Below are 25,101 nucleotides of genomic sequence, written 5' to 3'. Positions count from 1 at the left end.
CACGAACTCGCGGATTAAATTACCTAGTGGCTGCGTTAACCGACGCACTCCGCACGCGGCGAGTACTCATGACGCCAATGTGCATGACATAGTAACCTTTTGAGTCGCTTTTACTAATTTTGATATTTCACGCAGTTTTATACCTGCAACGATGAGAGAAATAAACTGACTTTAGATAAGAAACTAATACTAGTTAGTTTACACACGAAAGAAAATACACCGCCGATGTGAATTTCTTCTTTGTTACTCACTATGAAGATAGTTTAAATCGCTGTAGTTTTAAATTCTCAAATAGTATTCGAGCAAGAAGTTTAAAATATATTCTATGGTAGTAGATATGGGCGACTGGCGATGTCCCCAGGAAATAATTCTTTTCCACATAGACGCATATAATGCACACTGTGAGTAGCTCTTTCTTATTTTTGATGTTAAGCCCTGATATGAAAAACATTTTAGTCCAGTTAACAACTTGTACTGTCTGTCAGGAAAGTAAATGTACACCTGTTTTTTGAGTCTGGCATTCCTGCGCTACAATCATGGAGAGTATGAGAATTAAATCAATCAAATGTTTGCGAGGGGCATGAAAAAAAGTCTAATCTAAATAAGACATTGCAGGGGGGCACAAGCTCTGAATACGAATAGTGCATAGTGTAAATAAAGAACGAGATCGAAAGAGAAAGCCAGAAACAGCTGCTAAACCAAGGATTTTATAAAATAGAGGATATGCCTTTACAACAAAATCTTGAAGCCATACGTCACAGTTTCGGCATCCCTACTCTGCCCACTTCGCCCAATAGGATCGCAATGCTTTGAGCTAACAATCATGGCGGAAACGAAAGTAGCCAATCAGACGTGCTGATGCTCGGTTGTTTTTTGGCTTCATCGATTTAAAAGGATCACGATACATATGAGCAGATCCTCTATTTATAACATCCTTGTGCTAAACGGAGAAAAAAAGAGTAAAAATTGTCGAAGTGGGTCATAAACCACAAATAGAAAAAATACGCCAACAACTACACGTACACCAAGCCACAATCTTGGTGTAGTGGTTAAAGTGGTGGCCTACAAATGCAAAAAACGCCAGTTCGAATCCCTGAAAAGGACATTTTAAAATATTTTTGTTAATAATACATATAGCTCATGAGAGATGGCAAAAGAGGTCGTATTTAGTCTTTCGTAGCAATTATTATTGGTAATGTTTAGTACTAATAATACTTTTTGTCTTTGCATATTGCTTTTATTCTTGTCTTCATTTCGAAAGACAAGAATATTCGAACAAATGCCACCAAAATTATTCTTATTTTGAATGTAAACTCCATATACAATTAATAAAGAATAAAAGTTGAACGTTCCGACGTAGCTGCAAAAAGTAAAGAAAACAAGGAAGTGGAAGGATTGGAAACCCATACTGATGGTTATTGAAAGCACAATCACTATATGCCTTAAACCTCTCGACCATGTTTCTACGTTAACTAATAAGAGGCTTGTGTTTTGGTTAGGCTGGTCGATACGATTTGCAAAAAGGCTCGGTATAGCTATGACGCAGCACAGGTGTGAGAAGGGAGAAGGGTGCTGGCACATTCTCTCTCTTTCTTTCCCTGTGTATCTATTTATCTACCTATCTGTATATACATATATATATATATATATATATATATATATATATATATATATATATATATATATATATATATATATATGACGCTATTTGTGAATGCCATAACCATCGTTAATTTTCAGCGGATTGAGACGAAACTTGGCACAAACATTAATTGTTGAAATATCTTGAAAGAGTAAGTTAGCCAGAATAATAAGATGAAAATGTTCAAAATGGCGGCAACTCAAACTCTAAAATTTCCAAGGGAAATAAATTTCGCCCATAAATGGGTATTTACAATGTTTGAGTGACTTTTCCTCTTTTACTGAAATATTTCTGTGCAGAGATTTATTCTGTTTTGTTGAAATATTGGACACGATTAATCACCTAAAGAAGGTTCACGCCCTTTTGATACGGTCATGATTTTTTTTTCTTTTTTCCTTTTTTCTTTTCTTTTTTTTGCAGGAAGGGGATATTTTCCTATCGGAACAAGACAAATGTTAGTGAGGATATGAAGTTACAATTGAAAGTGCACTAACTTGTAAAACGTGTTAATTGAAAGAATGATATAATAAATGTGCTTTCCCCTAACACAGAGAACTGAAAATCATGCATTTCGAGTTCGTGAGCGTAAATTGCGAGGAGTGTTATTTGATTTCCTTTTTAGTAACACATTGCATTGCAAATAGTGGTAGGCAACAATAGTGGTAAGTAAAAGAATAATAATAATAATAATAATAATAATAATAATAATAATAATAATAATGATAGATATTGTTTATGACAAGGCAATATCTTCCTCAATTCTTCTTCAAACGTAATGATTGTAACGCCATATCTCCCTTACAAACAAAATATTAGCAATTTATATCGAGAGAACGGGAAATGGTACAGTGATGGCAGCAACGTTGGACAGTATGCACTCATAGCATTGAGAAAAATAAGCGATTTCAATGCAAAAAGAACGAAGAGTAATTCTCATGGGGGGTCATGGGGCCACGGCAGAGCCCCCTTTAGGCAAAAGGTCGATAACTTATACCGAGAGAACATTAGGTGATAGTAGGATGGGACCAACGTTCGACACCGTAGACCCATAAGGCGCATCGGAAACATTGGGGGGGGGGGGCGCCAGAGAGCCTTACCTATTTCCACATGATAATATTAAATTATATTGTGCGAAATACACACACGAGTTAGCTAGTAATATTTCTAATTATTATTATTATTATCAACAGCGTCTTTTCATTACGTGTGCATGTTTGACATGAAACCAAAGAGAAGATCCATCATTCGTAGAAAGAATAAAAATAGCCAGTTACTTTAACTATGAAGGACGGCGAGAAATTTTGAAAAGAATGACTACCTGTAGCGAAAAGAAACAATACTTTATCTCAAATGGATAAAAAAAAACAAGCCAAGATAGATCGATCTGCATGGACGGCGCAAAAAGCCAATGCTTTGTCCACTTTTTGTTTTTTAACTGACTCCCCTAACGTATTTCAGTTACTTACTTATTGCTAATTTTGCTTGCTTCACTCGTTTAACTTGCTTTTTCTAATAACTTATAACGACAGGGACACCAACACAGAAACATCAAGGACAGTTAAAAATCATAAAGGCTCTCCCGCGAGGAATCGAAACCGGGACTCCGTATACTAAAGGCGCACGTGCTAGCCACTAGACCAGCGTGGAGGGCACCACTCACCCACTGTGTCGTTAGGGATTACGAACACTATTACCAGCTATCACTTCTGTGGGTTGTATACGATGATCACATGTTCCTTCTTTGCTGCAAGACTTAAACCTACATTCTATGTAATACATGAGGTATTTAGACCTACATGCTCTTCATATAATGTAATAAAAAGGTCATGCTGCGAATAAGAAAAATCATTCCTTGGACAAAACGGAAACTATTGACATCAGAAATATTTATCTACGATTCGTGCGCAGTTACATAATTCAGAATAGTTACTGTTTAGTTCAGTAAACGAAGAAACGATATTGAAAGCAAACATGTCGCGTCAACGAGATCGACCAGAGTTGACAGAGGCGGAAGCAGATGTGTAGTAATATACTGTAACAACTTTGTTAAATTGATAATTCGTTCTGTATCTTGTAGTAGATCGTATAACAACTTTACGGGAGAGCAGATAAAGACTTACTAACCCTATCATATAAAAAGCTTTACTGACCCGATCATATAGCCACAAGTGGATGTAGCTGTCAGTACTACAATTTGGATTTAAGGAAAGCCGTTTAGATATTCAGTGGTTTGCAGGGTTGTATAAGACACAAAAAGATAAGACGACGCAATTCTTCACACCCCAGCTTGCAGTAGCTAGATGTATGCAATTTTGGGTTAGATACTTAAACTGCTGTCGGATTTTAATACATGACGTATTGCAGGATATAAAATGCTTTGCGTTACTTGTTTGATTGTAGACAGCTACTAGCTTACTGTTCTGAAAGTTTGTGTGTGAACTAGAGATGGTCAATTCCGGAATTTTTACTTTCCGGACTCCCGAAAGTAAAACTGAACACATTCCGCAATTCGGAAAAATCCGAAATTTAGAAATTTCTGATCTTGTTAACATTTTCTAAATTTCGCATTCTTTCCGAGTTCTGGATTTGTTCTCAATTCCGGAGTTTAACTGAATTCCATAATTTTCTGAAATCCGCAATCATTCCGAAAAATGAATTAATTTTGGATAATATGTATCGTGGCGGAAATGTCTTTGACCAGGTAATGACGACTGCTTTGAAAGAAATGGAGAGTATGAGAATTTAATCCGCTATATCTGTAGTTTCTGTGGAGAAAAAATAAACTAGTGAACCAACGGTTTAAGAACAACTCAAGTTATTAATATAAACTTTGCCGAAAATTATTCACTTATATCATCAGAAAAGAAATAAGAAAGACATTTTGGATCGAAGAAATATAACATACAAGTTTGCAAGCAGAGGCAGAGGAACCTAACGTAACCAGACTAAAGACGAATCGTTTACCGCGTAGCGATCGCGGTTCAGCGGCCAAGGTGCTTGTGCGAATCTACGTCGCACTTTTTCTTTTTACTTGAAGATTTTTGATGGCGATTGATCGGCGATAACATATGTTTTATTATATTTAGATATTTTAATACTCAGATGTCTCAATACTTGAACTATCAAATCTTCAGCAATAAAATAGTAATAGTAATAAACTAATAGTAATTATTAGTTTATCTCGTATTATTATCTCGTAGAACATTAAAAGCTAGGAGCTAATTATCGCTCAGGTCATACCATTACAAGCAGAAACGTGACACATGGAAAGAATATTTCAGTTTTGTTTAATGTTGCCCACGAAAAGAGGAATTTCTCATCTCATTTCTAAACCAAACACAATAACGAGAATTAACATTTTACATTCGAAACGGGACAAGGCTAACTCAAATTATTATCTTTCTATATGTCCTACTTCTTGCGTGTTTGTAGTTCTTTTGAATTTAAATTTGAATTCTCTGGAGTATAGATTTTATCATGACCGAAATCAGTGTTTCATCGTTAATAAAATATTGAAATCTTACAATGGAATATGCGCAATTTGCTATATAGACGAGTGTTTCTTGACTCTTACTTAACACAGCAGTCTTAGAATAGTGGCTTCAGCATTCGTTTGGAAACTTAGGTGTCTGCGGATCGATTCCCTGTGAAGAAATAAAGAAATTTCTTTTATCATTTTCAATGTTGATATTTCTGACGTATATTACCATGAAAAATAGTCAATTTATCTCGTTTCTACAAGTTAGAGTTGAAACGATTTCCTTCACATGGGAAATACTGACAGCATGACGTCACATTCTACAATCTCGATTCGTACTCTGAAAGCTTAGTGTGTTTACCAACAATTCATGAATACATAAAGAATGAGTCATAAATGTGTCTGACAAGGGAATGAAGGGAGAATTGATATCGAGTTGAAATGTTGTGCATACATCAATCGAAAGCACTGATGATGCTGATTAAGAATCTGTAATAAAAAGTTTCCACATAAATGTATTGAAGGAGTTATGTCGATTTGTCACTTTTCACATTTTTCGCACTTTTTCACGTTATTCCAATTCCAATCGCTACCAAACTCATACAAACGACTAAAACGCGCACTAGAAATCGTTTGGAAAAGTTTTAGTTACTCCTACTTGAGGAAACATACCGTTTGGAGCATAACAGAATCATATGTATTAGTTGACATACGATGTGCAGTAATAATATTTCAGCACATACTCAGGGTTATCAACAAGAAAATGGTTCAAGCAAAAAATGTCTTTGCACCAAGAGCAACGGATTCTCGCAAGTTCCTCACAATGCTTACAGTTGGCGACACCAAACCTCAAACCAAATTTGCTTGGCGAATCAAAAGCAGGATATTCACCAGTCTTATAACCAGCTTTAATAAATGCATATTGATACAACCCAACGTATCTTGGCAAACTCATCTGATTATGTAGAGTCGAAGCAAATATAATGCGCTGGTCTCGTTGAAATATTTTATACCCGTGAAGTTCGAGTTTCACATAGTGTTCAAGTTTCTTCAAATAATGTTTCAAAACACCAAACCCATAAACGTCTAACGCCTGACAGAATCGCGTTCAGTTTTTCGGAATATTCTCAACCTTCACCATAGCGCCATTTGGCAAACACGCGGCATTCGCGTGTAGCATGTAAACGGACCCCAATGGTCAAGTAGAACGATATTTTCTTCGTTCGGTGATATCGCTGCAGACAGCAACAAACTTGTCGCGGCCGTCACTTGTCATGCCACTTTTCGATGCTTCAAGCACTAGATTTTCGGGTTTGATCATTGTTTCCCACACCCTTGGCCAAAATTTTCCGCTAAACTCTTGGAGTGTTACCATCATATTGTCATGAACAACTCCGCTCATCGCAACTATTGGCAACATAGTGAAAGAGTGGGTTGTAGCATTTGTTCACTGCACAACTTTTTCAAATCTATCTTGTCCTATGAACGCCAGAGTGCGATTTCCTGTCATTTCATATTGAACACCACTCTGATCGGCGTTCAGAACGTCTGCAGCAGCGATGCGTTTTTTAATTGATTGTGTTGCTATTGCGGGTCGCACATTTGTCTGCTTTCGTTTTCAAAAGCTCCTGATCTTCGAAGCAGGGCTTCGTCACGCGACTCGTGATTCGGCGGCTGGTATTCCACGGGCTTTTTTAAACTGCTGTACCAACCAAGACGAAGCCTCGAACGAATGAGCAAAATCAAGTTTGGCTGCATTTTTCGTGGCCCTGATTCGTATGTCGTCGTCGTGAATTGGATGCCCAGCCGCAGCAGTTGCGTTGAAATCGGCAAACGTGTCGAAGCTTATTTGCTTCAGCTTCAATTCTCTATTGCCACCAGATGCGAATTGTCTTTTCCACGCACAAATGACAGGCCAGTCTGGTGCCCAAGAGTGTTTCTTACGGATGGCAGTGATTTTTCTGCATTTGCATCGCGGTGTCCATGCACAATCAGGAACCAGCCTAATCTCGCCGTCTGTGTATTTCCGAGTGTCTGAATTTTTCGGACGACTTGCTGATGTCGATTGTTCATAATCAGGGTCTTCATAAAAAATCGAACAGCTCCTTCGTGATGTATGTAAATGTGCCACTCGTGTATCGCCGTCAATCACGCGAAAGGCTGTCAAAACCGAAGTTTCTGAAATGGCATCGCCTTTTTCACAGCCTTCAATAATCATGTCACTAATGGCGGATGCGAAGTCAATTTCACTTGACGTTTGTTCAGCAGATTTCATCTGATTCCGCTGGATATAGTCGCTGACTTGTTCAGTTACAATTGCAAAGACGTTGGCAATATTCATTTGCGGCATTTTGCATCTTGACGTAACAAATAAACAACATTTGAGTACATCAGATCAAAACAAGCACCTTGTTACCTCGACGAGAGCACGCTGACAACTGTTCGCGTGTGTTTACAGTCCGAAGCTAGGCATGGGAGAATGGAAGTTGTTGCGCAATTTACCGCATAAATGGCAGTATCACATTTGGACTTTATTATGCGTGAAATATGGCTTCTGATGCTTTCTCACTATGCATTTCACATAGATGATTAGCTTTAGAAGGTAGCAAGCTCTGTGAGTTGAGTTTATCGTTTTGTTTTCACCTACTTAACTAATTTCAAAACAATAAAATCTCGCAAAATGTGAAAAGTGACAATACGACATAACTCCTTCAATACATCTATGTGGAAACTTTTATTACAGATTCTTAATCAGCATCATTAGTGCTTTCGATTGATATATGCACAACGTTCCAACTCGATATCAATTCTCCCTTCATTCCCTTGTGAGACGTTATTGTGTCATTGTGGAGTTGTTTCTAAGTTCTTCCACTCTTACTAGAAATAATAATAATAATCTCGTTCGCCATTTCCAATACGTTCCATATATCTGCTGAACCAAATTTGTAAATAGGAATTATTCTTTCTTATATTTGTATGCATATTATGTTAAAATATAAATATAACGCATACATAATCCAAAGTCTTTTACCCAAAGAAAGGGCGTTACTATATATCGTGATGAAGACAAATTCTACTTAATTTCTGTTAAGGAATCTGAAGGTTCGATGTCGTATTGCCCAGGAACTGACACCTTCTTTTTCCCTTCTTTTCCGTTCAAAGTATCTCATAAGGCAATACATCCTTATAGAGGGTCCAAAAAATTTCTTTTCATTTTTCTTAACTTCAGTCTTATGCTTATTTGCATTTCAATAGGACGTAATATTGATGTCTCAAACATTTAGTAAATTATTAATAATAATAATAATAAAAGTTTTAAACTTGCCCTAAAATTGGCAAAACTTACTTAAAAGTAGAGATTTCGGGGAAGAATTTCCGTACCTTCAAGACGCACTTCTGCAACTACCAAGATTTTAAACTATAACGTTCCACTAAAGTTTCAGGTAGAAAGTATTCTACTGTATGTTTTAAGGAAAATAACTGTAATAAAAATAACTGAATATCACGCAACAGTAAGGTATACAATAAACTAATTTTTAGGATACGCAGAGGTAAATACAAAAGCTTTGCTACAAAATACCTACCAAGACCACAATTCAATGAGCTCTGAAATACAAAATAACGAAACAGCAAATGAGATTCAGTCTACAGAGCAATTGTTACTTAAGGAATGGACATACATTAGTTTGAGAATCGAGACGTTTACGATACTTCTCGTCTCGTCTCGATTCTCATCTACAAAGCGAGACGATAATTTGAGTTAGCCTTGTCCCCTCTCGAATGTGAAATATTGATTCACATGTTATTTTGTTTGGTTTAGAAACGAGATGAGAAATTCCTCTTCTCGTGGGCAACATTAAACAAAACAGATATATTTTTTCTATATGTCACGATTCTGCTTGTAGTGGTATGACCTGAGCGATAATTAGCTCCTAGCTTTTAATTTTCTAGGAGATAATAATAATTATCATTAGTTTATTATTATTACTATTGTTATTCCTGAAGATTTGACAGTTCAAGTATTTAAATATCTGAATATAATAAAACGTATGTTATCGCCGATCAATCGCCATCAAAAATCATAAAGTAAAAAAAAATGCGCGACGTCGATTCGCACAGGTACCTTGACCACTGAACCGCGATCGCTACGCGCTAAACGATTCGTCTTTAGTCTGGTTACGTTAGGTTTCTTTGCCCCGCTTGAAAAGTGGTGTTATATTACTTGGAAAAAAAAATGTGTTTCCTATTTCTTTTGTGAATAATCTTCGGCAAACTTTATATTAATAACTTGTATTGTTCATAAACCTTTGGTTCACAAGTTTTTCTTTCTCGACACCAAACTACAAATAGACAGATTTAATTCTCATACTTTGCATTTGTTTCAAAACAGTTGCCATTACTTGGTGAAAGACTTGTGTCCGCCACGTTACAGATTATCATTTTCCGATAGCGGAAGTTTCACTTTCCGGATATCGGAAAATTATGAAATTCGGTAAAATTCCGGAATTCAGAAAAATTACGGAACTCGAAAAGAATCCCTTCTTTAGAAAATTCCGAAAAATCCAGAAATTTGGAAAAATTCCGGATTTTTCCGAATTTGGGAGTGTTTACAAAATCAGAAATTTCTAAATTCCAGATTTTTCCGAATTCCGGAATTTTTCCGATTTTACTTTCGGGAGCCGGAAAGTAAAAATTCCGGAACTGGCCATCACTAGTTTACACACAATTTTCAGAACACTAAACTAGTAGCTGTCTACAGAGAAACAAGTAATGCAAAGCATTTTGTATCCTACATAACGTTATGTATTAAAATCCGACAGCAGTTTCAGTATCTAAACAGAAATTGCATGTATCTAGCTACTGGAAGCTATATGAATAATTGTATTGTGTCTTATCTTTTTGTGTCTTATACAACCCTGCAAACTACTGAATATCTAAAAAGATATCCTTAAATCCAAGTTGTAGTACTCAGTTACATCCGTTTGTGTCTATATGATGGGCTTAGTAAAGCTTTTTGATAGGGTTAGTAAGTCTTTATCTGCTCTCCCGTAAAGTTGTTATACAATCTACTACACGATACAGAACGAATTATCAATTTAACAAAGTTGTTACAGTATATTACTACACATCTGCTTCCGCCTCTGTTGTCAACTCTGGTCGATCTCGTTGACGCGACATGTTTGCTTTCAATATCGTTTCTTCGTTTACTGAACTAAACAGTAACTATTCTGAATTATATTACTGCGCACGAATCGTAGATAAATATTTCTGATGTCAATAGTTTCCGTTTTCTCCAAGAAATGTGCTTTTTCTTATTCGCAGCATGACCTTTTTATTACATTATATGAAGAGCATGTAGCTCTAAATACCTCATGTAATACATAGAATGTAGGTTTAACTATTCCAGGAAAGAAGGAACATGTGATCATCGTATACAACTCACAGAAGTGATAGCTGGTAATACAGTGTTCGTAATCCCTAACGACACAGTGGGTGAGTGGTGCCCTCCCCGCTGGTCTAGTGGACGAGTGAAATACGTTCGGAAAGTGTTAAAAAACAAAAAGTGGACAAAGCACTGGCTTTTCGCGCCGTGCATGCATATCGGATCTATCTTGGCCTAATTTTTTATCCGTTTGAGAGAAAGTATTGTTTCTTTTCGCTACAGGTAGTCATTCTTTTATATTTCTCGCCGTACTTCACAGTTAAAGTAACTGGCAATTTTTATTCTTTCTACGAATGATGGATCTTCTCTTTGGTTTCATGTCAAACATGCACATGTAATGAAAAGACGCTGTTGATAATAATAATAATAATTAGAAATATTACTCGTGTGTGTATTTCGCACAATATAATTTAATATTGTCATGTGGAAATAAGTAAGGCTGGCTGGCGTCCCCCCCATTTTTTTCGATGCGCCTTATGGGTCTACGGTAGGGTGACCAAACGTCCCGTAAAAACGGGATTGTCCTGTTTTTTCACTACCATTCCCGGTGTCCCGAAAAATTTTCCCGGGACGCCAAAGTGTCCCGTATTTACGTACATCGGGTACAAAAAGCTTTCCTAATTTATATTCTTATTTTCTAAGCAATGCGATTACGGTATATTTTAATATGTCTAATTACTGAGCAACATCATTACGACGTTTGCGATATTGCATGTGGTGGGGGAGGCTGCATTGTTTTCCCTCCAAGACACCCACTCCGCAGACGACAGTGCAAGGGGCTAGAAGTCTTATGAAAAACAAAATGTTTTTATTATAGTCTTTGTTTCAGGCGGTGGAAGACTGAGGCGCTGTCATCAGTACAGTACAGTGTTTCCGTACTGTCATTTACGAAAGGGGAACAAAGTATAGAATTATAAAACTGAAAGATAAGAAAAACAAAAACTAATTGTAAGTGAAATAATGTCTAAAAGTAAGAAAAAGAAAATAAAGGAAGTTGGAATCCGATGTTGAGAGTAGTTCCTTATAAATTCTGACGGTGACAAATTTTGTTGATTGACAGATATTGATGAATGTTTTGTATATATTTTAGTCTTCTTGTTCACCTCAACCATAGGTTGGTGGGCATCATGGATATTTTAAAACTTTTCTCTCGCTTGAGAGAGCTAATGTTTTCAAAATTTCATTTTTTGTTAGTTGCTGATAGTTACTTGTTATTTAATTAATTTTACAACCTTTTCAATAGGTTTTGAAACGAAAAAGTGTAAATTTGCCCTTTTTGTGATATATATACAAACAGAGAGAGAGAGGGAGAGGGAGAGAGAGAGAGAACGGAGAGGCAAAAATATATATTTAGGGGAGCAACCTATCCAAAAGTAAAAAGTTGTCCCGTTTTTTCTAGTTAATGATTTGGTCACCCTAGTCTACGGTGTCCAACGTTGGTCCCATCCCATTATCACCTAATGTTCTCTCGGTATAAGTTATCGACCATTTGCCTAAAGAGGCCTCTGCCGTGGCCCCATGACTTCCCATGACAATGACTTTTCGTTCTTTTTGCATTGAAATCGCTTATTTTTCTGAGTACTATGAGTGCATACTGCCTAACGTTGCTCCCATCACTGTACCATTTCCCGTTCTCTCGATATAAATTGCTAATATTTTGTTTGTAAGGGAGATACGGCGTTACAATCATTACCTTTGAAGAAGAATTTAGGAAGATATTGACTTGCCACAAACAACACCTATTTTTTTATTACCTTTGAAGAAGAATTTAGGAAGATATTGACTTGCCACAAACAACACCTATTTTTTTATTATTATTATTTTACTTATCACTAATGTTGCATACCACTGTTTGCAATGCAATGTGTTACTAAAAAGCAAATCAAAAAACACTCCTTGCCATTCACGCTTACGTACTCGAAATACATGATTTACAATTCTCTGTGTTAGGGGAAAGCACATTTATTATATTATTGTATCAAATAACACGTTTCGCAAGTTATTTCACTTTCAATGTGTAACTTCATATCCTCACTAACAATCATCTTGTTCCGATAGGAAAATATCCCCTCTCTGCAAAAGAAAATGCCTGACCATAGCGAAAGGGCGTGAACCTTCTCAAGATAATTAATCGGGTTCAATATTTCAGTAAAAGACGATAAGTCCCTGCACACAAATATTTCAGTAAAAGAGGAAATCTTACTCAAACTTTGTGAATACAGATTTATGGGCGAAATTTTGTTGCCTTGGAACTTTTTAAGAGTTTGCCGCCATTTTGAACATTTTCATCTGAGTATTCTGGTTAACGGACTCATTCAAGATACTTCAACAAGTAATGTTTGTACTAAGTTTCGTCTCAATCCGCTGAAAATTACGGTGGTAATGACGTTCACAATTATATATATATATATATATATATATATATATATATATATATATATATATATATATATAGACAGGTAGATAGATAGACACAGAGGGAGGGAGAAAAAGTGTCTTGCACCCTTCTCCATTCTCGCACCTGTCCTGCGTCACAGCTAAACCGGGCCTCTTTGCAAAACGTATTGACCAGCCTAACCTAAACACAAGCCTTTAATAGCTAATGTTGAAACTTGGTCGAGAGCTTAAGGCATGTAGTGATTGTATTTTTAAGAACCATGAGTATGGGTTTGAACCCCTCCACTTCTATTTTTTTTTAACTTTTTGCAGCTACGTCGGAACTTTCGATTTTTATTCTTTATTACGTGCAATGGCGTTTACATTCGAAATAAGAGGAATTTTGGTGGCATTTGTTCGGATATTCTTCAATATCGAAATGAAAACAAGAATAAAAGCAATACTCAAAGACAAATTGTATTATCAGTACTAAACATTACCAATAATAATTACTACGAAAGACTAAATACGACCTCTTTTACCATATTTTAAAAATGTCCTTGCCAGGGATTTGAACTGGCGTCCTTTGCATTTGTAAGCCAGCACCTTAGCCACTACACCAAGATCAGGGCTTGGTGAACGTTTAGTTGTCGGCGTGTATTTGTTCTATTTGTGTTTTATATTCCCACTTCGACAATTTTTACTCTTTTTTCTCCGTTTAGCAGCTGTTTCTGGCTTTCTGTTTCGGTCTCGTCCTTTAGTTACACTATGCACTATTCGTATTCAGAGCTTGTGCCTCTCTGCAATGTCTTATTCAGATTAAGCCTTTTCTTCTTGCCCCTCAGTAAACATTTGATTGATTTAATTCTAATACTCTCCATGGATGGAGCGCAGGAATGCCAGATTCGAAAAATAGGTATACATTTACTTTCCTGACAGACTATACCACCAAATGACTAATTTCCTGACTTACCTTACAGTATAGTAGTAGATCAAAACCCGAGTTTAAATAAAATTCGCAGAAATCTCCCTATCACCATTATTCTTATGCGTAGATATATACAATAAACAATCTACTACTTTCTCATGTTTGGAAGATTTTAAGGTATTGTATAATCATACTTGAGCAAAAGTAATACTGATCTTTGTGATTATGATCATATTATCTGGGTACGTTGAGGTAGTTTAATTGACTGTATTTCTCTTCGTAAAAAACGAAACATAATGTGTAGTTTTAAGTCCCACGATAAAATTTTCTCCGTAAAAATCGACGCAACCATCCTTAAAACAACTAAAATTTACCTTCATATGTACCAGGGTTACATGGTTTAAATAATGGTTCAAACCAGCTTAAAAAAAAAGGTTTAAACAAAAAACGAAAAATGTTCGCAAAAGTGTAAGTGTTCGTAAAGTCTTGATGAACACACAGTTGTGGGTTATGACATTTCACTCTCGTATATTATTTCAGACCTAAATTCCCCATTCATTACTCAAAGAGATTATACTACAAAACCAACTTTTTCTAAGTTTATGAATTTTTCTTGTATCACTTTTTTTATAGTTTGTTATTAATGTCATGCAATTACAATCAAAGAAAGATTCTAAATGTTGTTTCGTTTTAATAATGGTTACTAATGATAGAATACATCGAAATGCCATACTTTTTTGGGGGTGTGTGTACAAACCTCAGGAGAGACACTTATTGACATCAGAAGTTGGTATCTATTTATGTATAAATCGATCAGAGCCAAAGTGGACTCAAATAATTCGTATGTTTATTCACTTTTTCGTACTGATATGAAAATTAAGTCGTATTTCTTTAGCTTGGACTAATGAACGTTATAGTGAACTAACTTGGACTAAAATCAATCTTCTGTACTCTGCAGTACTTTGAAATTGAGCATATGCAATTCTGTATAATGGTTTCACTTGTGCAACTCTATCTTTTTCTCCTTCGGAAATCTCTTACAATTATATTACCTAATATGTAAAGATCAGTACAATGTATTTTTATCATGAGTTCTTCGTAAGTGAGTCGACAAACATATCGCATTTGTGTTCAATTAGTCGCGGTTTCGAGTTTAAATGGAGGACAATTCCTCTCGTGTGTAAGCCGAGAAGCGGTTTGGATTTAGGGTTGCCTACTGGCCGGTTTTTCACCGGTCTGGCCGGAAAATTTGCTGTTATTTTGATCAAGACCGGAGACCGATACAAACTTTTTACCAGCTCCTATATGACCAGTTTTTTTTTTTTTTTTCAAATTTGTAATTCGAAGGAATTTCACCTAGTTCGAAGTATAGATTTAAAAGATAACTTCCATTCTGTAAATCCAAAAGTGTCAGTTTTTATCATCTATTAACAATTAATATATTTTTTTATCTGTTAAATAATTTTAAAGAAATAACAGGACTGTATTAAGCAAAATTTGAAAATTTACTTGTACGGAATTTTATACATTTATTGAGAGTGAAAAAGGATTTCTTAAAGCAATTTCCTGTATTTGAAGTGTAAGTTTAAAGAATAAATTTCATTTTCCACATCCAAAATTGCAACGTGAAAATTAGTATAATTTTTTTTTTTTCATCTGATTCGATAATTTTAAAGAAGTGGCAGTTACTGGTATGTACAATGAAACGATTAATGTCGATTTCAGTTTATCATTTACAGCACAATGTATCTATTAATTTTTCTTAGTGAATGTACTAAGGTTACGCAGAATACAGGTGCTAATGCACTTTTGTTCACACGATAGTACATTTCCTACACATGGATGAGTCCTAACAGAGGTCCTTTACGCTTAGACCTATGTCATATGGAATTCTAAGGGATGTCGGATTTTTATTTTCCAGAGTTTGCAATCCTACTTCGATTCCGCTTTAAGCTTATGTGAACCCTTTCAGCATACCCTGATTGTTGCATAACAACACCGAAACAAACTTATTTCTGTCCATATGTGATATGAATACACACAGCAGATTATTCAAACCAAGAAGAAAAATAACCTGGTTTATACCCAAAACAACACAGGTTTAAACCAAAAAAAAAAAACATATTTTTTGTTTTTCTTACAATAAAAACCATGGTTTTTGCCAACCCTGATACGCACACAATCCATAATTGTGTATAGATTTATAAAAAACATGAAAACAAATGAGAAGAAACTGGCAAGTACCGAAAAACGAGTCTATCTATGACAGCAGATCGTTACAAGCAGGATACCTATTTATTCCGGTTCAGGACACAATGATGCAAAGAAAAAGAACCATTTTTCTGTTGTGATACTTGACTAGACGCGTTAGTGAATTCACACTAAGTATGCTCTTGAAATAAGTTATATATAAATTTATTAGCACATTAAGTATTAATGTGGTTTTATAATACACATCTTGTACTAAATGGTATAACTATTCATTCCACACATTCTACGTTTTTGGCCACTACCGAACAGCTGCATTTAGATTTAAAACAGTATACAAACTTAAATTTATGGTATTAAATTGATAGAGATACTAGCACTCTTTTTACACTTGGGCACACTTGCAAGAAGTGATTTCTTCCGTAACCCAGAAGTAAAAGCATAAACCAAAGCGATAATGAACGGAAGTAGCATAGAAACAGTGAGACTAAAGCCGCCGAAATAGGTGCAGACGCTACTCGCAATTATTGCGGGGTTAGAAATTATGTACTAGGACGATTATTTCAGTGTCCAGGGCTCCGTTTCTAAGCGATTAACTTTTGTAGAACGGCCTAATAATTAAATCCACTTCTTAATGGTTTCTAGTTGACACTACATTGTGTTACTCACCTATAAAAACATTGCTTTTGTGTTAGGTACCCTATTCAAATTAGGCTATGACTTATGGGCACGTTGGTGGAAAAGTACCTGCACTTCATAACTGAATAAATTTTGCTGCAGTTTAAGAATTTAGTGCCATCATTTTGAAAAAAAAAAAGTATCAATTACTTCTTTAAAAAGGATAAGAAGAAGAAACTTTTCATGTCGGAAAATAATTGTCTACTTAAATAATAGGAATTAGAGAAAAAAAAAGTCTAATGAAAAAGAAGTTCAAGGGGACTATCATCATCATAGCAATCATTAAGAAATGTGCTTTATTATATGCAATTGCATGTAATCACGAATCAAATATAGTTCTTTCAGCAAGGATCACGGAGCATACTCATTTTCGTGAATGGATTTGTGCCCTTAAAATGATTGGTAATAACGTTCGTTAATATGACTTCGACGTCCTCATACCTATTAAAACCAACAATATATACTGAAGCAGTCAATTTCGTAGCACAGAAGATTGTACACTTCTTGTCATAGAAACTTAGACGGCAAAGAAAAACTAAGTTCAAAAAAAAGTACCCTACATTTTTACGTACCTCAGATGTGTTTACAGGTAAATTTATTTTCCTTCAATCACCTACCGAGTAATATCACCATTTGGAGCAGAGATATTCAATATCTGGGCGTTATTGGCAAGTAAATATGTAGTTGCCATATACAAAAAGATCATAAAATATGACAAGGACAAATTAAATCAAAATCCAAGTACAATGAGCAGACATAAAGGGATATATTTTGGATCTAGGTTCATCTTTTCGACTTATTCTCTTACATGCCCTCTAGGTTTATATGACCAGAACTCTAGCAGATTTTAAATGTGTATGCAGCTTGCGGGTAATGACTAAGTAAACAAAGGATGTAGTATGCATTAAAATGGCACTTAAACTACGAAACGCGATATAAAACGAATAATCTGATAACCTTGAATCTTAATTTGCATGTAAATTTAAATATTTAAGTCAAAAACCTACTTGAGTGAATTTACAAACTCAGAGTAACTCAAAGTTGTCAAGGGTGCCATAGTTTAATAAAGCTAGCTCTCAATTTTAATCACTCTCTGCCGGATTACCGCTTTATAGTGAAATAATAAAATTACGAACACAAAAAGGATTTACGGAGATTAGAATGTATTATGTAACGTCTTTTGAAGTCAATATTTATTCGGGACTACATATAAAGTAAAACGGAAATCATACAAGATATTAACGTACCTGCTGTGCACTGAATGGTTATTAAGTTCATTATCAGTCGTAATGCTTTTAGAATTACATTCAAGTTTCTTCGTAAGCCTCATTTTGAGAAATAAATGCGATTCTGACGAAGTGCTATATTCTGATTCATTTCCGCTCACATTAATGTGACATTCTGTATCAAATGAAGTTCTTTGCAGCTTGAAATTCACAGTGTTTAAGTTCTCACTATTGGAGTCATTAGACGTAACTTTAGCTATATTTGTAGAACCTTCTATTTTTTTATACCATCCTCCGCAATTAAACTCTACATTCGATTGTAGGAAATGTTCTTGTTCACTGCCTTTAAAGTTTGGTTTCATATCTATAACTTCATCATCTGACTTACGAATATTTTCACAAACATTATTTTCGGCGAGAAATAATGGTTTAGGCGCTATTTTCGTGTCTCTATTGCAAACCGTTGGAATATTCCTTGTGACATCAAAGATATATTTATCATGTTTGTCAACTGATGGTAACTTTTTGCACAGTACAATTGCTTTTCCAATTTTCTTGTCAAGATACAATTCTGAAATATGATTTTGAAACTTGAAATCATCAGTTTTCATTTCAGTTATATTTTGCTTTGATTCAGAAATATTTGTTAGTCTTTCCAGGGCAATAACTGTCTGGGATTTACAATTCCTATCACGTTCTTTTACACTCATTCCTAGTCTAGCAGCAACCTCAGTGACCTGAAACGAAATATACTAGTAGTTAGAATAAAGTTTCAAAACGACTCTTTCTTATAAACACACAAAATATTGCACTAACGAATAAGTTTTCTGTTTTGTTCACTACTTGTTGGACAATATTTTTGGCGCTTCTATAATTGTTTGTTCACTAAGTGGTATTCTTCTTAAGGGTTGCAAACAAAATAATGTAATCCTTACTCATAGATAAGAAATTTTGCACTTTAATTTTTAAGTAATTTAGGACTACATATGAGGAAAAAAAAAACGAAATTAAAATTTTCCATTTACTTCCACGCAAGTATTACTATATTATACAGGAAAACACTTTTCAATACTAAAGATCAAATTTGTTTATTGTTCTAGCAGTATTACTTTTTTTTAAGGATTACACGTTAAAGTAAGATATATGGTTGATATTTCTGAAGTTTGGCTGCTTTGTTCGTTATGTGTGTTACTTATTACAAAATGAAGTAAGACAAATGCGTATACAAACTATTGTTCATATAGTAAATGCTAAGTTGCGCTATCTAGTAACGTAAAACAAATACGTAATTGCAGAAAATTAATTAAAACAATAATTTTGAAATTTTTCATGAGATGTAAGAAACACAAGTTTTCACACGTAATGCTAACGAAGCTATTCTTTTCTACAGGAAAGTTATTAACACATAATGAATTATATTTGTTCAAGCTGAGTTTTCTGCAAGTCTCTAGAATCCATGTATGCATCGTTTGCTTGATTCACTGTAGAACAAAAGGTGATTTTAAATGACATAGTTTCGTCTCTGTCGCGGATAAATGATGGACATGTTGGCCTTCGGTCTATCAATCCTGGGTTCGATCCTTGAAATATTTCTAAAATCCCATGTTTATGTCCTTTATGCTAAAAGAGACCATCATTAAGACAAGTGAATAACAATGGAGGATTGGTGGTATGAGAAAGTGGTAATAAACGGGAGTACCCTGAAAAAACCTACGTACATTATATTGTCCACTGAACTCAATTCTTGTGCCAGCTCAACACTGATTCGGGACCTATGTGAAGCAATAGATCTACCTCTGCCTCTCGTTGGTCGAAAGAGTAGTTTATGGAAGATATAAAAACATTACATTGGAACATAAGCTAACTCCAAGCTCACTATATTCTTCTACTACATTCTAATGTTGTCGAGAGTGAAGAACGTTATCCCTGAAGCCAGAGACCAATATACATAAATTTGCTCGTTTACTTTAAGAATATCGGATTTTTACTTAAACTTACATTCATGGTTGAACAAAAGCACTTGTGTAAGTGTAAAGTACTAACGGGAACAGGTGCAAAAGGTCCTCAAGCGGAACGCTTGCAAGTGAAATACTGTACTATTTAGACTAGTGGAAATGTTAGAACTTCTACTCAAAGTACTAGTACCCGGGCTCTCATCCAATGTATAAAATAAGCATAGTATTAATCCAATTAACAACACAAAGAAAATGAAGTATTCTAACGTATATATAAGTAAAAACTTACAAGTCACAGCTACTACTAGGCTGCTTTCATTTCGCATTATTCAAGACAGTAGACAAGTGAGAAAGTGAACAAAATGGGATTATATGGTTATATAAACAGTTTGTATAAATTGAAATTCGCCGTTTGTTTTTTTTAGGAAAGTTTCACATTGATATCAACACTCATTTTAAAAGTAACATTTTTTTTTTTTACCACAGACAAAGATAATTAATGATGAATAGTAGTTTAACAGATACATCATCTTTCTAAATACGGCGGGTTAAAATCAAAGGGTTCCCAGCTATCACAGAAATATTTTATATGTATGATCGTTTACAAATTCTATCAGAGTGCACCGCATCTTACGTTGAAAACTTTTTAAGCAGTACCTAGTAATATGCGAGTTCCATTGTAGATTTCCTAGCATACAATTGCTTTTATCTTTCAGAATCTGATTTTAGCGCTCGAAAAAGTATTATCTATAACGTAAGTATTACGATAATGTCTGTATCGTACTTGCATACTCGACTTGTACACTAAGGGACACTTCTGGATGGTACAGCCATATGGAAATTTACGGCAAAACTGCTCCACCAGTTGAGTCCGAAGCATTTCCCGGGAAGTACTGCAACCGAATTAGCTTTAAAGGAAGGCTGGTGGCATAATCGCCAGGCACTGAAAAATTCCCGTATATTTGGGCGAAATTCCCACTATCGTCTACAGCATCGTTTCTCCACAATGAGATGAATCACAAACGTATAGTTCTTATGGGAAACATATTACTTAATATATGTCCTATTCGCGAAGATAAAGTGAAACAAAAAAATTAAAGTCCAATCCTATTACTATTGGAATGAACACTATTTCAGTCGTTTGATCTGAAATGACTTTGCAGAGCCTAAATAAATATTCTGTCACTTCAGGAAGGTAGGAAGAGCTAATCCCGTCTCTTTCAGTGTGAAAACACATATATTTAATTAAATACTTAGTGAGAGTGAGCCCATTGGTATAGCATTTTTGATTTGAAGTTTTGCTCCCAAGCCATATTATTTCATAGTTGACGACATTAGAGAACAAGAGATGAAAATATGATGAAAGAGATACAGCCACATCTGTAAATTTATAATTTGAGACAAAATGATCGGATAGCATCCATATTTTGTCGAAAATTTTGATTTTGTAAGTAGACATGTAAAAGGTCATCGAACCTCAGCATATCCCACTACCAATTGTTGAATTCAAGTGGAGAACTCAGTTGAGAGCACCATATGATTACAGAGGGAGAGAAACATGTTAAGATAAGGGAAACAAAGAATGAAAAATAACTGTCAACTGTCCTGGATAAGATTCGATCCATGAACCTCAAGATTACCAAGCAACGACTCTACTCACTTATCCACGAGGCCACACAGAACGATAGATACACAGACCGATATGTCAAATAAAAACGTTCGTTACTCACAAAACATATATTTGTAAGGGAGAAAGCTAGGAAATTCCCCGTCACTAGTTTTTCTTTCAATAGCACTAACTTAATTACTGTTGTCGCAGCCTGGGAAGAAAATTTTCCAGCCTCTAGAAACTTTTCTAACAATTTTCATACATTTTTAGCAATACAAAACATTTATCCATGGCTGTTCTCCACAATTATACTTACACAAAGCAATTACTTCCAATTCTATTAATTCCAGTACCAAATAAACAGATGTACTGGATATGAAATTCTATATCTCGCAAATAATCTTGCAGAAAATATCCAAATTCAATTTTTCTATTTGGAACAGAGGGGAGCAAACAGGCAGGCTTTAGGGAGCAGGTTGCGCCCATGACATTTATTTTGGGCAGGAAGGGACATAAATTTACATTCAAAATTGCAAAATAGCACGTTTAATTATATCATAATTTTACTTTTAGGAACGCCAAATGCGAAGGACAACGAATGTATCCCCTTTGGCTTCAAAGAATAAAATTATGGCTGAAGGTGGAAGTGAACAGATTGTGATGTTTGGAACCAATAGATAGTACCAAGCAGTGACGTAACCAGGAGGCCTGGAACCTCCAACATTTGTATAAGTTGTTAAAATAAAGCCTAAGGATAGGAACATACCGAAGAGACCTCGCGATCGAGGTCGAGGTGTAACTGGCGGTCACACCCTCGATACTGGCAAAACCACATGGATTCAAATGGCTATGCACATGCGGAAGATGTACGCTACATCGAGACCTAGAGGTCGACCGCGAGAGTGAATTAGTGGTTGCGATGATAAACAACTGAATTTGTTTTTTACATCGATGTTCAGCAGAAGCATCGCTGTGGCTAATGTTTGCTTTGGTTCTCCCTGATGCGCTGCATGGAATAAAGTATTCATTTGTTTAAAATTTCGTCTGCAGAGGATTCTGCATGTCTCTGTTCGAGAGGTTTTGCTGCACGCCTATTTTCGAAATACACTGAACTCTAGCCATAAGGCATTGTGAACGTGTTACGCTTGGCAACAACGTAGTAATAAAACGTCGTATATATCGTGATCCTGTTGGTGATATCACATCAGCTACATATAGCAAAAGTAAGCGCCATATGCTGTCGGCCTTCGTAGCTGAGTGAGCTAGCGCAAAATACTAGTAATGAAAATCGTTGTTGTCGTGGGTTCTAACCCTGCCTAAGGAAATATTTTTATTTTTAAAAAATTTTATAACACTTTTTTCGTTAAAGTATGATTTAAAATAACATTTAAAAGTGATTTAATGATTATCTTTTTAAAATTTTCATTAAACTTCTTTCATTAAAACAAGTTTGCCTATATACTATACAGATCCCTAGCAAAAGTAGTAGTATTACTAGTAATAATAGTAATAAAAGCAGTAGTACTATCAGTAGGAATGGTTTAGAATGCAATTCAGCATTCATTGTTTCCATGCGATGTTGCCAAACGTAACCCGCTTACAATGCTTTCTGGTTAGGGCTGAGTGTATATCGAAAATATGCTTGCTGCACTATTAAATTCGATTAAGAAAGAAATATTAATAGAACTAGTGTGGAATGTTCCAGCAATATGGGATAAGAAACACAAATAGCATCATAATAGACACGTTTTAAATAGAGAATGGAAGAAAACAGCAACTGAAATGTGAATGACAGATAAATTATTCATATTTATTTGAGAATTATACTGTAGCTTATTATTATAGAAGGCAGTGGAGGTTACAGGGAGGAAGCTTTCGGGCTGATGTCCGTAAATTGTGAAATTTCTAAAGAAAAAAGAAGCTAATGTTAATTGTTATATCTATGCTTAAAAACTCCACTCCTCCCCGCAATTCCCAAACTAATAAAAAAGGGTTTCATCTAAATTCGTTACTGACATAATGTAAAAAAAAAATAACTGTAAAGACAGGCACATATCCATACGGAGAAAATGTCGGATAATGGAATTCCAGTAACGAAACTTGAGGCAATAGTTTTTTTTAAAATACTACTAGAAAATGATTTCTTGCCTGATTGCTGAATCAGGGCATTTCTCCACAAAAAACTGAAAAAATGTAAAAGTTTTGATTTATTGATAGAGATGGACAAAATATGAGACTCAGATATTTTTTGCGAAATAGGAGACAAGACTTCAGCTCTCTCTTGTCTCGTCTCGCGTCCATCCCTAATTATAAACTGCTTGGTCCTCTCAATTTAAAATAGTGCTTAGAAGTGATTTTAATGCAATGATTTGAGACGCGTTACAGTAGTGTTTCTTCTCAAACTGAGGGCCTCCTCGCTATGTGCGCCCTTCATCCATCTAGAACTAGGCATCGAGGTAGCGACCACTACTTGAACCTCGACCTAGACCAGCGAGGTCTCTTAGGAATGTCTTTACCATAAGATGGCGGTTTTATTCAATATTTTTCCGTAGGTGGACTTCAAACTCCCCACAAATGAACGTTTAGCCAGCGACCCCCTGAAATCAAATCTTGGTTCCGCCCCTACTCTTGTATGTATGGAATATGCAAATCAATGTGGAATCCATTAGTGGGGGGAAATTTTGCAAAAAATGTAGGCACTCTTTTCCTGGTGAGGGGACTGAAAATTTCGCCCAAACACTTGAAGCGGTGGTCACCTCTGGCCCAGGAGGGCTGCAATTATAAAGTTGCCAAGAGTCTAAGTTCTTCCCCCTCTAGAAAATCAGCAAGCAAAACATTGGTTACTACTGTGTTAGCTAAGTTTCATTTGGAAGAACCGTCTGCTAAATACTACTGCCAAATAATCAGATATAAAGCATAGCTAATATTCAAAAATGTCCAAAACATGTAATATTTGTGAAACATAAGAGAGAGACCGAGAATTAAACCTGAACGTAATAGTGTACCTCGGTTATACATTTAAACAAAGAAAAAGTTCCTGTTAGGTTTGTTAGAGGAGTGTTTTGCGTACTCGATTACTACGTATAGGGTCACGCGTTCGAGTCTACGCAAACCACATTGTTCTTTTATACCAACATTTATACTGAGCATTCCACAAGTTCTGTTGAGACCTATATGTAGTCTCAGGCAGTTTAAGCTGAATTTATTTTCAAATATGAGACTTCTTATGTTGTTTTTCTTTTACTTGCGATATTGAAAATTTGATTTCAAATCTTGGAACGTTAATTCCTCTCATTGCCCTACTTCAGATTATAATGAAATTTTTCACAGCGACGACAGTCGGGTGGTACTATAATATTCCATTTTTACTGTGATACGTTTAATTATAACGTGGAAAGGTAACTAAGAAAATAGTCTGGTAGCTCGTACGATACACCACAGACCCCTACATGAATTTCATACAAATTTAGCATACGTATATATTACCAACGCAAAAATTTTTAAAAGAATTGATATAAGGTTTTGTTGCACTTTCTGTCCCGAGAATAGTTGCGAGAC

General features: G+C 35.4%; 1 protein-coding gene across 1 annotated transcript in view; it reads right to left on the bottom strand.

Annotated features, from left to right (window-relative positions):
* Nucleotides 1–25,101, bottom strand: part of LOC145669701 (uncharacterized) — an 84,365-nt gene that overhangs the window by 20,054 nt on the left and 39,210 nt on the right. The window contains exon 2 of the mRNA XM_081737994.1: nucleotides 18,001–18,716. Within this exon, the coding sequence (XP_081594120.1) occupies nucleotides 18,001–18,689 (689 nt within the window). The 5' untranslated portion in view covers nucleotides 18,690–18,716. The remainder of the gene's footprint in view (nucleotides 1–18,000; nucleotides 18,717–25,101) is intronic.

The sequence above is a fragment of the Thermobia domestica genome, chromosome 14 (genome assembly GCF_964235325.1).
Source record: "Thermobia domestica chromosome 14, izTheDome1.hap1.1, whole genome shotgun sequence".
Taxonomy (NCBI): domain Eukaryota; kingdom Metazoa; phylum Arthropoda; class Insecta; order Zygentoma; family Lepismatidae; genus Thermobia; species Thermobia domestica.
This window is presented reverse-complemented; position numbering and strand designations above follow the sequence as displayed.